The sequence below is a fragment of the Lupinus angustifolius genome, chromosome LG08 (assembly GCF_001865875.1).
Source record: "Lupinus angustifolius cultivar Tanjil chromosome LG08, LupAngTanjil_v1.0, whole genome shotgun sequence".
In the NCBI taxonomy this organism is placed as follows: Eukaryota; Viridiplantae; Streptophyta; class Magnoliopsida; order Fabales; family Fabaceae; genus Lupinus; species Lupinus angustifolius.
In genome coordinates, this window is record NC_032016.1 from 24,221,291 (window position 1) to 24,236,391 (window position 15,101).

Consider the following 15,101-nt stretch of genomic DNA (forward strand, 5'->3'; position numbering starts at 1 on the left):
TGGTTATTACTAACCATCACCTTAAACATTGTCACTACCTTGTCGACAACCACCGGTATCTTGCATGTTATTACCACTATCTCGATCATCATCACTATTACCACCATCCCAACCCTGCAGTCACATTGCCGCTATGTTATTTTAAATATATTTTTTAGAATTATACATTCATATTTAAAATAGAAAGGTATTATGTACCCAAAAAAATGTATTATTTATTTAAAATTGGTATTTAGTCTACTGGCAGGGTACACTACTTCACACTTCCCACTTTATGACACTAATGTTGAATAATTGAACACCAAAGTGCAACTCATTAACAGTTGCCTCCACAAATTTTGTTGGAAAAAGTTCCTTATTGTTAAAAAATATTTTTAAAATTATGTTTATCATGCTTGCACATTAAAAGTACTTAAAAGGTGCTTTTTAGCTAGATTTTGATGCTTCTCAAAAAGACTATCAGCATGTATAAAAGTTGTTCAAACCCGAATTATCTTTTAATATTATATTCAAAATAAATTAATTTATACTTTTTAAAAGATTTTAAAAAGTCAGAGAAACTTAAATTAGAAGTTCATCCAGGTGAACTATAATTTTCTCCTTTCTTTTTTGGCATTCTGTAATTTCACCTACTATATAAAGAAGTGTTGTATAACCAACGTGTAAAGACATAATCATGTTCTCTCCTTTAACTAACCCATGTGAGGGTGAATTCCTCTGAGCTTTGCATCAATTAATCAAGCCAAAACTATTTTGCTTTTAATATTCTTATCACCTTTGATCATTCATAAGAATACCATACCACTTTCAAAATCATGGTATGAGAAATAGAGTATATATCCATAGTGGTCAAAAGAACTAATAGACAACAAAAAATGTACAAGATATATATATCCCTATAACAAAGGGTGAGGTGAATTGATGTGATGTGGTGTGGTGATGTCATTTTATACTAAACCAAGTGAGCCACGTTTTATGTAGTACTTGGTTTGGTTGTTTCCCATGATACCATTTCCTCTTTTATTCCTTGGGGTACCCTGAAAGAGACACATAATTTATATCACTTGTTTCTTACTAGGCTGTGAATGTTACTGAAAATGAAAGAAAGTATCCTTCACACACACCTACAATTGAGGTACATGCCCATGTTTCTAGGATTTTGTCTACCGGTCGATTTTGTGAGGAAAATAATCGAATCTAACAAATATATTTCATAATTTCTTTTCTATTTAATACTCTTCGAAAAACGACTCACAAACTTAAAAGGCTAAGCAACAAAAAAGAATTTGCATAGTAATACTAAACGACCATTTTCTATGAGCCCAAAGCGTGGTCCCATATTTCCTTGTCTTTAATATTTCCAAGAGTGGTTTTCTTAACTTTATAGCCCAAGCATGTAATAATAGCCGAATAAAATTGTATGCATGATATAAATTATCAAGAGAAGTTAAATCATTATTATTTTTGTTTGAATTGATTAGAATGGATCATAGGGCCTTCATTCTATGTTATTCCCTACACCCTCTGCCAATAAAGTCAATTATTTAAAGAATGGACAGAAATATAGCTTTCCTGAGTAGAACCTTACAGCATATATAATTGATCCTTTGTGTTCTAATGTATCTTATTTTGGTCCATTTGATAGTGAAAGAAATATATAATAGATTTCTATATCTTAATATTTTCTTCTTATTCTCCTCTCCAAGTATTAGGTATATTAATATAATACTATAAGTTGCTCAGTTCCTATGACATGCTTGAAGTCACATATTCTTTAATACAATAATTTAATGTAGGCATCGAGTGCTAGTGCTATCAAACATGCAAGAAAAAGTGTAAAGAAAGTTTCTACATGTGGTGGTTTAAATTTCTTAGGGGCAGAGGAATCTTATAATTTCCATAAAATTGTGATATATATATATATATATATATACATATATATATATATATATATGTATATATATATATATATATGCACCTAATTAGTTATATAAAGCGAATAAACATGTTTTCATAAAATTGTTAGTATGTTGCTGTGGGTTGTTGAGACTCTACCCTTAACTTTATAACTCCTATTTTTTGTTGTTGATAGTGGGACTCGAACCCACAACCTCATGCACTCCATTCCTTACGACCCCTCTTCACCATCAAACCACCTTATGATTACTTAACTGAAAAGTTAAACTTTTGAAGCATACTTTGGAGAAGTAGTATTGATACATAGCATGTGAGGGGCATTTATAAGTGAAAATATTAATGTTACACAATAATGGCCACTTGATCAATTGATCCCCACCTCACTCACACTCTGTCTCATATATGAAGTGCAAGTTCTTAGAATGTTTTGGTCATTTTCCTTTCTCCTTTCTGCCGAAAAAGACTGCACCTTGCACGCCTCAATACTATTCAAAAGGTCAACATTATTTTTTTCAATACATTTTATTAACACTTTTTTATATTGAATTTGAACCAAATCTTACGCTTTCTTTTAATTTTAATGTATATGTTAGAAAAGGAGGAGTAAAGTAACAAATAGTGCATGATATGTGGTCTAATAATAACAGAAAGTTATGTAGAAAAAAACAAAAAAAAAAGAATGTTACAAATTAATCATATAATGTGAGGTATGATTAGTTGACAGTTAAAAATCTTTACCTAGATAGTGTTTGGACAATATTGGCCTCAGCATAATTAGGGATTTTGAAAAAGAAAGTTATTCTCTTTTTAAAATTGTCCAAACTGAGCTCAAATCCATAAATTTGATTAATGGTTATTACCCTTTTGAAATTTCAATGCCCTATAGTTAGCAAATCTAATGCTATAGTTTGTGCATTAAGCATTTGATACAAGAGAATAAACCTTCTATGAATGAGGATCAACAGTCTCACATTTTGTATCTTATTGTATCTCAATCTAATGAAAAGTTGTCATATATTTAAAAAAAAAAACAAAAAGAAAAATATAATAACATTTTTATATTATTTGATAGGATATGATTAGCTTAGAACATAGAGACGAGAAGTTTCTGGGACATATTATCACTATTCATATTCTTATATGTTTTAGTCTCACATAGGAAAATGGGCAACCAATTGAGGAAGTAATTTGTACGTAAGGACATAGACATGTAAAAGTTGTAATAGATGAAAGAAGAAGCATGTGGGGTCTAGAATATTGTCTTATCACTTCACATGTTATCATTATGAAAAAGTACCAATATCAATTGATGCCTGTGTAAACAAAGTTCTATAAGGTAACATACTCATGTTATTAACTGTGATGATTACACAACGCATATGATATATATCAATGAGTAGTATTAAAGGAAAATATCATGTTTACAATATCACTAAATTGAAAGCTGAAATGAACTATTTGATTATAGTTATGGTGGTGGAACATAGTGGAATGGGAACTTCATATGTTAGTACTAAAGCAATCATGTGTAACAGTTGTAGCACCACCTAGTGTTGTGTTCTGTTAATTTTTAGAGTATATATATATATGGGTATATTGGTAAAGTAGCTTCACATTGCTGATGTACACATTAACAGACTTCAAAAATCTTTGGACCCCTCATTCAATTTTCTGGTTCTCCAAGGTTCTAACTTTATATATAGCTCTTCAAATCAAATTCAACCATTGAATAAAAATTCCTGAGTGACACATATTATCTTCTCTTTAATTTACATGTTCCACTTTCTTCTGCTTTACTCTATTGTGCTTCATGGATGCAACTACTACTACTACTACTTCAGTTTTCAAAGACAAAAACAACAACAATGGAAAGCATGAAATAACAAGGCAAGAAATTCAGAGTGCCATAGCCAAAGCAGTGGAGCTAAGAGCTCTTCATGAAGCTTTGATGAGAGGAAATAGCCCAGCCAATGCTAGATTCACAACTCCTTCCCCTGCTCCACGCTCTGTTTCTCACTTTTCTGCCCATGATTACCCTCTTTTCACTCCAGTAAGTTTCATTTTTCTCTTCAAATTTAACTTGTAATTTGTCTTTTACTTCTTTTGCCAAATTGGGTATCTAATATAAACACAGATAGCACTGTTTCTGGACTAAATTCTATGATACTTCAATATATGGAACAAGGAATAATAGTATAATACCTAGCATGTGGTTTTTGTTATGCAATATCCTTATTTTCTCCTATCCCTTGAACTCTGCTACTTGTGATAGTTAATAAGTCATATAAAACTGTTGCTTACTTGCCTTCTTCTTCATAGGTTGATGGGTAGATCAGAAGTCATTGTTGTTGCAGTTATATCCTTAATTGTTGCTATCCTTTCTTTATCTTATATAATCTCAATGAAACACCAACCAAGAATCAAGTTTTGACTTCTGTTACTGTTTAGGATTTTTAATTTAATTTCTTGATATGGAAACTTTATGGTTTAGAAGTCAACTGATCTAAACCCAGAGGTCAATTTCACAACCATGAATCTATTTATTTTTACTCTTTCATTAGAAAAACTAATATTATGATTTTATCCATTGACAGAGCGATGAATATGACCAAGCTTGCAATCAAAACTCCATGAAAAGCCGAACAATATCAGAAACTTGGGATGAGAATGGGCTAGAAAGAGGAAACAACATAGAAACCATGGTAGCAGATTACAAGGAAAAATCAAGTTCAAGAAAGGGACTATCTCATATATGTCCTGCTGATGATAGCACATCTGTAACTGACTCTTGTGCAAATCAAATTACAGTTCTTCAAACATCACCAGCCAATGACTACTTCAACTGTAGGAGGACAAACAGTTCTGAGGATTTCAAGTCCATGTCCATTGTAACAAGTGAATTTGAGAATACAAGGAACAGCAAGAGTTCCAATGTTGATGTCTCAGTCACTGAACCCCACACCAAAAGCAAGGGAGTGATTTCACGATTGTTTCCTCGGCTAAAGAAGAAGAGCAAGAATGAGAATTCTCCAAGCAGAGCGGAATCTGAGGATGTTTCTCAGGTTCTCAAGGACTTGGGAATCATGTCGGTTGAAACATTGAAGAAAGAGCTGGTGGAAGCACATGAGAATCGAGATTTAGCATTAATGGAAGTTTCTGAGATGAAATCTTCACTCGGGGAACTGAAGCAAAAGCTGGAGTACTTAGAGAATTACTGTGGAGAACTGAAGAAAGCTTTAAAAGAAGGCATGAAGACAAGGGATTCTCAAGTTTGTGAACAACTTAATAACCTTCCACAGAGAGGGAAATCATTTCATGAGAATTTGATGCCTGTAAGTGAGGAAGTAATGGTAGAGGGATTCTTGCAGATAGTATCGGAGTCCAGATTATCGGTGAAGCAGTTATGTAAGACGCTTATAAACAACATTGATGAAACTGATCATTCTTTGACACAAAATTTGAACTTTCTTCTTCAACCATATAAGCTGTCTCTCAATTCCAAATACTCAAAGGCAGTTCTATACCACTTTGAAGCCTTCATAAATCATTCTCTCTACCAAGACTTCGAGAACTGTGTGTTCCAAATGAATGGCTGCCCAAAATTCTTAGACCCACAGCAGGATTTCCAAGCGCAGTTCTCGTCATTTGTTTCCCTCAGGAATTTGAGCTGGAATGAGGTACTGAAAAAAGGGACAAAGTATTATAGTGAGGAATTCAGCATGTTCTGTGACCATAAAATGAGTTGTATTGCCACTAGTCTAAATTGGACAAGGCCATGGCCTGAACAGCTCCTTCAAGCTTTCATTGTGGCAGCAAAATGCACATGGTTGCTACATTTGCTTGCCTTTTCTTTCAACCCACCATTGAGAATTTTAAGGGTTGAAGAGAATAGAAACTTTGACTCTCACTACATGGAAGATATGTGTCCAAGGTCACAAGGTCCAAGCCGGGTTAAGATCATGGTGATGCCGGGGTTTTATGTTCAGGAAAAGGTCTTGAGGTGTAAAGTTCTTTGCAGATACAAATCTGCAGCCTAAGTAAAACTTGGAAATAGGTTTAATTTCACTGTCCATTTTCTTCTCTTTCTTTCTTTCTTTCTTTCTTTCCTTTTTCTCTTTCTTTCCTTCTTCTCTTTCTTTCTTTCTTTCTTTCTTCATTTCTTCTCTTTCTTTCACTGTCCATTTTCCTCTCTCTCTTTCTTTCTTTCTTCTCTTTCTTCACTTTCTTTCTTTACAGTCTCTATCATCTTTAAGTCTGTAACTAGCGTAATGTATTTCAGAATTAATTAGTAGTCATTCTAATTGGATTAACCTACTGCAAACTCAACGATGGATGCTTGCCAATTAGAAATTGATGGTTCAGAATTGCAAGGGATATTAAACTAAACATAACTTGTTCAATTGTTGTTAGCATATATATATATAGAACATATACAAGAAGCATACATATAATCTCTTAGGGTCCATTTATGAGTTAGATTATGAATGAGAAAAAATAGAAAGGAAAGTCATAAAATACACTTGTTAGATAGTTCTAAAGCTTTCCATTTTCTTTCGTTCTCCTCCAAAACCTTACTCGCAAAAACAAATCCTTAGCATCCAAAGCCCAAATTGAGATGTTGTTTTCATCAGTGCCTACTCCACCAAAGTGAGGAAACACTAGAGATAGAGAAAAATAAGAAGAAAATCCCCAAAGTGCAGTTAAATTCTCCAACACAAACAATCTTCCCATTCGGCCAGAGTATTATTAGATGATGACAACATGAAAGATGGTGTACTAAAGTGCAATTAAACATTGTATGTATTATTAAACTAATGATGACAACATCAAAGAAGAGGGTCTAAAAGTCCAATGATGAAGCCTTATATGATGATGATAACAAGTGGCAAAGATGATTTTTATCAACATCAGGATTATAGTGTCACTGATACAAAATAACCTGTCAACAAATATTAGAATGCGACTCAGTTTTACAACATTAAGAAAGAATGAGACGTTAAAAAATCAAATTGATACGGCATTATTATGCATCTGAACTTTCACCCTCACTCCACCAAAAGCTAACCGAGCAACTAGTAGTTAAAGAGCGCACATAGTGCCACCATTTTGGCGGGATATATAACATTTCACCTTCCTCTAAAATACAGTCTACAAATTCCAGGTCTTGCACTTTAGGAAACTTCCTTTCATCTATGTCATCCAAGTCAACCTTCAAACAAAATAAATTTCTGATCAACATGGGGACTCAGACGCCAAATATCAATGACAATAAATACAGGAATAAAACATTCTCCACATATAAGTTAAGATCTACATAGAAGTTAAACTAGCATATAGAGAATGTATGGCAGCAGTTATTCAATACAAATTATAAGAAAGAAAACCACAAGCAACATAGGGGATTAGGAGGCTTACCCTATTCCATACCCGACATTGTCACACATATTACAGAAGCAAACCAGAAAAGAGACACGGCAGATCACAAGACTCACAACTAATCCATTTTCATAGCAGATCTAATATGGAATCTATTAGCTTGGTGATAAAAGTTTAAAGACAGTTACTTGACTGGCACGGCAATCTGCAGCCAGTGTGACTGTGTGAGGATAAAAGCCTAGACACACATGGAGAGTAAAAGAGGAGAAAAGAGAAAAAAAGGATGGCCCAATGAACGAGACTCCCACCTAGTGGGATCTGAGGAGGGTAGTTGCATGCAGTCTTACCCAATGGTTACAGGATTTATAAACTCATGACCTACAAATCACAAGTGAAGTCACTTTACCATTGCACCGAGACCCAACCTCTAGAAAAAAGAACACATGAGACAGAAAAAATTAGTTACATTAATGAAATACTTCTAGAGCTCTCCAGCCATTCAGATGGGATGCAGTGATAGTGACATGCTTTCTAATAAAAGGATAAGCAGACTGCACAAAAAATCATTATATAGTTGAAAAAATTAAATACCTGGCTGGAATTGCAAAGCATGGTATCAGGGTAGGGGAAAAGTTCCTCGGAAAAAGATGCAGAGTAAAGCCTAATGTATTTTTTCCCAACAACCTGAAAGCATGAAACAACACAAAAATTTGAGTCAAATAGACACAATATGGCTATTGGTACGAACTATAATTGAGGCAAATTTTTGGACCAAAAAACATAAGCAGATGTTTTTGATAAAAACTAGACCCATCCTGTGGGTCTGGCGAGGGCCCCCCCAAGTGAGAACCTAATAGGTACCAAAATGTGACTAACGTAAGCAGAGATTGCTAAAACATTTAGATAACAAGAATATCATATAAACCACAACATTATCCTCGTATATTAAAGGTCTCCCTTTAAACAAGCCTTAGTAAAGTTGAACGTCGTATTTTGTCTTGCTGGAAGTACATCAAGTCATCGACTATGCCATGCCAGCTATACAGAAGCGCACAATTAGAATTGGAATTAGAATCATAATACAAGTGATGTCTAGCTAAGAAGCATGGCTGAATGGACCAGTAATATTTGGACACTTAGGACCTCCTTTGTAAGTAACAATTACTGGGTGTACATGTGTACAAAATACATGCACCATAACTAACAGGTACTCAGGTGTTGTAAAAGGCGTCTCTATTCTAAAGATGTTGAATACAAGTATACAACTTGTTACCTGAGCTAGTATGTTATGATGTGGATCATGATGTAATGGTGTTACCGTTCCAGCTGGACCAAACCAAGCATTAAGAGATCTTAGCTCCCCCCCACCAGTAAAACAATAGTCAGGAATTAAGATATCTCTCCGAAGCTCATTTATCTGTCATTTCAATCATTTCAGTAACTGAGAAGCACTATGAGGCATGTAATTGCATGCCATAATTCCAAACGTTGGGTTTGGATACAACATAAACCTAACTTGTAAATAAATACCTGATCAAATAATGGATGTTGAGCAAGATATGTAGGACCACCAGGAGAACAGCCATTTGACCTTATCCGCTGAAGAAACTCTGAAAAAGTAATTAGCTCTTGCTTCCACTCTGCACATAAATAGTTCTTCCCAACCTGGCAAACAAAGTTCCACTTAACCTTTTCTGCTAAAATTAATTTATTAAAAAGTTAAACATAATACATGCGAAAATCCACACCACCCCCTTCTCCCTTCCTCTGTGTGAATTTGTGTATGGATTACCTGTATAATGCTAAACAACTTCAAAAACCTTGCTGTGACAGAGAAGGTCTACAAGAGGTAAATGGGACACAAATACAAAAACACTAGAGGTAATAATATAAGCTATAATGTAAAGACATACTGCAATGAACATTCACGTCACACAAATCATAAATTACTTCGACTATTATCTCATTATATATTTCAGTTTAACAAGTCAGTACCTTAGTCGATAAAGAAACAATCTACGTGGAACATAACACGAGGGAAAAAGTCATCACTTAGACACAGTTGCAACCACAAACTTTTTTGAACTCAATATTAGATGCATGAAGGGAAGAGGTTCTAGGATTTCCACATGGAGCAGTTTTAGGCCTATAATCAGAGATATATGAACGATTAGTATGCAATGCAAATAGATTAATTTCAATTTTCAAAGTATGTTCTGGTTGAAAGATTTTCTAGTTGATGAGTGATTTTAGTTTGCCAACAGAAACAAATTTGGGAAGAGCTTAAATAAGTTTTTGGTCCCAGTAAATAGGATAGATTTTGTGATTAATCCCCATAGGTTTTTAAGACTATTTTGGTCTATGTAAAGACTAAGATTTTGACATTCATCCCTCCAAAAAAATTCATTAAGTGAGAATGTGGCTGACAGCGTGCCACATTAGTGTCACCACATTACAGCCAGCCATGCCAATCAATAACACATGTCATCCACGTAATTCTTTTTTTTTAATACTGTACAATTCAGGGGAAATGAAAAATGCTACCACGGTAGTATTTATAATTGGCAAAGAATGACAACATATCTCTCTACAGTTGCTCTTCAAAGAAAAAGTGGTACCTTCCTTCATTAGTTACAAATACATCAATTAGAATAATTACCTCAACTGGAACGGTGCGGTCACCAGCAACTCTTTGCAAGTAATCTATGTTATTCCATTTCATTTTAGCCGGCCAGTGAGCCATACAATCACTGATTATAACCGGAGAGCCAGACAGGTAATGATCTTTCAGGAACCCCTCCAATGACAGTGCGGACCTCTTCACCACAATCTTAGAAGTAAGGGACTTGACAGGTAAAAGTTGGAACACCTACAAGGTAAAAAACTATAACATACACATTAGAAGAGATATAATACATACAAGTATACAACAACTTAGCCACATCTTAATTATCTCATTTAGGTCCATCATAATTATCTCATTCAAGTCCAACAATAGATTAACTTCAAATTTCAACATTAATGAATAATTTTATATTTGAGGGTAACACTACATGTTCCTTTCACAAACAGAGTATTGATTCTAAGATTTTTATTAAAAAAATTTAATAGCAATAATGATATCTAAAAAGTTTATCTTGCATTCAGATTTCAACTAACACAATAAAAAAAGGCAAAACTACTAGATTTACCCTCCAAGTTATTTTCTGTTTTCAGGTTAGTCATATGTTTTTTCCCATACATATCCTTCAAATTATAGGATGTTTTCTCGTTAGTTTTGCGCTCAACTCATTTCATAATAGAATTCATTCAAAACTCAATGACATAAATATTGTGACTTTGAGTTGAAAATAGAGAGAGCTGCTAGGAAAACCTGCCGAGTGAGACCAAAATGAAACAAAAAATAACTTAGTAAGGACCGAGATAGTAGTTTTGCCTAAAAAACAAAGCTCATCATCATCTCTAGTTTTAGCTATACATTGAATGATCAAGAACCAAAACAACGACCAAGCTTTTTCCCACTAAGAGGGGGTCACAAATCAATTGACATTGTAAATCATGTACGTTGACAAACCAATTAGATCTAAATCCTTCTTTCCGGTTTAGCCTATAGGCTACAATTTCTTCTTTTTTTCTCCCTCTACCTCTAGAGATTGGACTACTCTCCCTCCAACCTACTCTACTTACTAAGACTTTTACCGATCTTCTCCGCACATGTTCATCCATCTAAAGTGCTAAAATGTTACTCACACTAGGAATTCAAACGTATTAACTTATTTTGGTACATTCACATCTAATACAGTATTATCATTTCTCTCCTATACTTTACCACCCAACATCTATACTCATGCATGGTTTGAGCGGTAAATTTTCCTTTAAAATGGAAAAGGAAATTAAAAAGAAAAAACCTCACCTTAGATACATCAAATTCTTGATCAACAAGTCGATTCTCGGAGTTCTCCAAATCTTCACATCTTCCCTCAGAAACCCTAACACTCCTCGCTTTTTCAGAAACCTTACCAACAGCATAGTGCAGATCCTTTCCGAGGAGCGTCCCTCCCATAATGATCCCCATGTCCAAAACCCTAAGCGATTTTTCGAACTCTCCGTTCTCATAGTGATGTTTCGCCACGTGGAGGCACGCCATCGAGTACGCGTCGCGCCACACCGGCAGCACCGAGTGCCACGGCCCCGAGTGCAGCTGCTCCCACGCCATCTCCCGTGCTGCTTCGGCGGCGCAGAAATCGCCGGCAGCTGCCATCGCCGCCATGCTCACGTAGGCGTAACCGCCGTGCTCGGAAATGGAGTGGAGGAGCTCATGAGACTCTGTGTCGAGCGTTGGAGTTTGAAACGTGGAGACAGAGTCGCCGCAGGGAGCGGTGGTTGTGGACATTTTCAGCGGCGGCGAGTGAGAATTGAGTGAGGTGTCAGTGGATATAAAAAAGTGCTTCATATTTGGAGCCCACTTCAGATATTTCTAAATATCTTCGGATCCAAGCGTTATGTACCAAAATGTGTAGTAAAATATCAACAACAAAAAAAGAGAGAAGATAATTTAACTAATAATACCTCCTGCCTAATTAAGTAGAGAATATTATTGTTTTTTTTTTGTCTCTATAAGTATATTGTATAAGAGACAATTCTGTCGAAACTGGAACAACCATATATATATAGGACTAACTCTCGTAATGAATATTTTTTCATCTACAAGACTTAAACCCGAAATCTTATTTAAATGGAATTAAGCATATATTGCTTGAACCAATATCGTTGGTTAGAGAATATAATTGTTATTTATAATTAATACAAGAAATGATAAATAACAATCAATGTATATAGTTATTATTATATATTTATTCGAATAAAAATATTAATCACATTTCTTAATTAATTTGCTAAAACCTTAAAAAGTTATTCAAATATGAACAAATACTATAATTAATAATAAGGAGTTCACTATCACTTTTATTATAACTTTGTATTTATTTGTGATTTTTATTATGAGATTACTGAAATTACACAAACATTCTTGGGATTGGCAAAAGTTATCCATTCTATTTTTTAAAAGTTATTTGATGATTGTATAATTTTGATATTCTCTAACACAAAAATGATGAACAAATGCAAACAAAGTCAAGAATGAGAGTGATAATTTACTCTATCAACAAATTTATTATTTCAGGTTTAAATATGTTTTTTATATCTAAATTTTGGTTTTATGCCCTCTATTCGTTTGGTTTTGTTCTTTATATCTACCAAAAGTTTGAATTTTGTTCTTATCAAAATTACAATTAGTCCAATAAGTAAGACAATTTTCACATGCCAGTGTTAATAACCTCATGACCACTATAAATAAAAACCAACAATAATAATAGAAAGTAAAACTAAAACCCATATTTCATAGATGAAAACATATTTAAGTCTGTTTTTATTATTAGTTACAGCGTGTACAAGTTAGTGGTGGCATATACATATTTTTCTCTAGGCTTTGTGGGAGAAATTGGATATATCTTTCAGTAGAAAAAAAGGAAAACCGAGATATTTCTACCTTTCTTTGACGATGATAATTTTTTGTACGGGTACAATTATCTTTTAATCAGCTTAGGTGTAGAACTTATACTAAACCACATTTCCGAACAATGCTTCACATAAAATTGGAAATTATGAAGCAACAAAAACCTTTTCAAAAAATGAGAAAGGTAAATAATATATTCTTTTGTCAATAAAGTTAGTTTTGAATCTACAAATGAAGATGAAGGCAAAATGATTATGGTACTTAAAACTTGAATTGCATCCTAACTTTATAATATAGCACTTGTTATTTAAAGCAATAGAATGATTTTTAGACTTTTATGCTCAAATAAGAGTTTGTTGCAACACTTATCTTTGCATTTTTTTCTCCTCTTCAAAAATCGAAATGTCCACATTTAATTTTGTGAGAGCAATAATTGGATGGAGACTGCAAAGTTACTTGTGGAAGCTCTTCTATTGCTTTTATATAATTACTTTTATATACTGTTTCTAATTATCAAACATCATATATATGACTACTTTAGCATATTAATGTGAACATAAAGGTGGTTTAACATGGACAAGCCCAATATTAATTGAATAAAATTGGCCATTTCGTGTTAGATGAAAAAATATTGGCTATAGTGATATTTACTTTGTTGGTTAAGCACACATTGCGATAAACCACATGCACTTAATTACGTTCCTCTATTTCTCTCTAATAAATCACAAACAGGGAAATGAAAATAACAGCTCTGAAAATTGTACCAATATGACGGTGAAGGAGGACACTTTTTCCCTAAAGAAAATGTTATCCTCGTCTAATCAAATCTCACTAAATAATATAAAAAAATTATTTTATATTTTTATGATTTTTCTTTTTATATAAATGTTAACTTCTAATTGAGTTGGCAACCATGAAACATAAAAAATTGGGACAAATGATTTTCATTCATGTGAAGGTACCTCACCACTATTCGTAAAGAGAATAAAATATTTTATAGTGTAAAGAGATAAATTATATCATTTGGGTTCTAAAATCTTGACATGTATCATATTTAATCATTTCTATAAAGATATTTCTAAAATTAAACAAAATAGTACACATGTCATATTTTTACTAGTAGTATGAAATAAATTATCTCATGGATGAAAAACTACAACAAATACATTCCACTCCTGTTTGGAGAGTGGAATAAACAAAGAGAGTGCCAAAACCACAATATAAACCATGAACATAATGGAAAATCAATCAAGATTAAAAACAAATATATCCCAAATATATATTAGTCCTTAAAAAGCAAGCATATTGTATAAGATGTGGCTTATAAATCAGAAAAAGTTAAGCACTAAAACTATGGAATATGGAAAATGTACTGCATTAGAGGAATATCTATAAAGTAGAAAAAATAAACAAAATAATGAGGATCCAGTGTTAAAGCATGTAGACAAAATAGTGTTTTGAAGGAAGATAACTCAAGGGCTTATAGGGTTATTGTTATGATGAAGAGGGTCAGGTCCCGTTGGGACAAGTCTTGCTGACTCTTCTGCATTTCCCACCCAAGCACCTTCATTCCCAACTCTTGCAACCTAAAAGCAAAACACCCCAAAAAAGAAAGATACCTTAAAGGTTAAAAATAGAATAACCAAAAACCAATGACTGACAATAACATGGAATGGTTTTGTATATATATATATATGTACCTCTAAGCTTGATGATGCTATGGTCCTGCTTCCTGCTATGTTTGTTCCATATATACCACCTGAATATCAAGAAAAGCAATGGTTTTACTACAAAACAGAAGAAGAAGAAGAAGAAGAAGAAGAAAGAAAAGGAAATGAAGAGTGGCTTTGCTGAACTCACTTGAAGTAGAGGGTTGAACAAATGGTAGCAAAATAAGCAACAAAGGAAGGATGATAAGTTTTAAGACAAAGGGGAGAGATTTGTTGAATCTCATTGTCTTAGATAAGCAACAGAAACAGAAACAGTTGTTGAAATATTTAAGGAGCAAAAAGAGGAAGTGATTTTATTTTCTCTTGAGATTTTGCTTTTCCCTTCTTTTATGGCCAAAAATGAGGAAATGCCTTTGAAAACCTTAAACCCCAGTGCAACCAGATTAGTGACTGAGGGCTCATACGTCACTCTGTCTTTTCCATTGAGTTATTGAACAAATTTTACAATTTTAACCAAATCATGTTCCAAAATTTACGAAGAAAACGTTGAAGGTTCTTTAAAAAGGAGTGGTAAATTTGGTAGAGAGAGATGTTGTGAATATTTAGGGGTACATAGTACATAC

The 15,101-nt window shown here is 33.6% G+C and overlaps 2 protein-coding genes across 3 annotated transcripts; one reads left to right on the forward strand and one right to left on the reverse strand.

Moving 5' to 3' along the window:
• On the forward strand, window positions 3,117-5,990 carry LOC109355424 (IRK-interacting protein-like). The gene is made up of 3 exons (XM_019598581.1): window positions 3,117-3,253; window positions 3,386-3,967; window positions 4,512-5,990. Exons 2-3 carry the CDS (start codon window positions 3,728-3,730, stop codon window positions 5,952-5,954), a joined length of 1,683 nt encoding a protein of 560 aa, XP_019454126.1. The 5' UTR covers window positions 3,117-3,253; window positions 3,386-3,727; the 3' UTR covers window positions 5,955-5,990.
• LOC109353441 (lysine-specific demethylase JMJ30-like) lies at window positions 6,700-11,779 on the reverse strand. Of its 2 annotated transcripts, none has more exons than XM_019595720.1 (6): window positions 11,207-11,776; window positions 9,953-10,162; window positions 8,824-8,958; window positions 8,567-8,710; window positions 7,885-7,977; window positions 6,700-7,126 (listed from the first exon to the last, which is right to left on the reverse strand). In XM_019595720.1, exons 1-6 carry the CDS (start codon window positions 11,744-11,746, stop codon window positions 6,941-6,943), a joined length of 1,308 nt encoding a protein of 435 aa, XP_019451265.1. In that variant the 5' UTR covers window positions 11,747-11,776; the 3' UTR covers window positions 6,700-6,940. The 2 variants fall into 2 exon arrangements, 1 of the variants encoding a protein (XP_019451265.1); XR_002108462.1 differs by having other exon boundaries at window positions 7,106-7,126; window positions 7,885-8,331; window positions 11,207-11,779.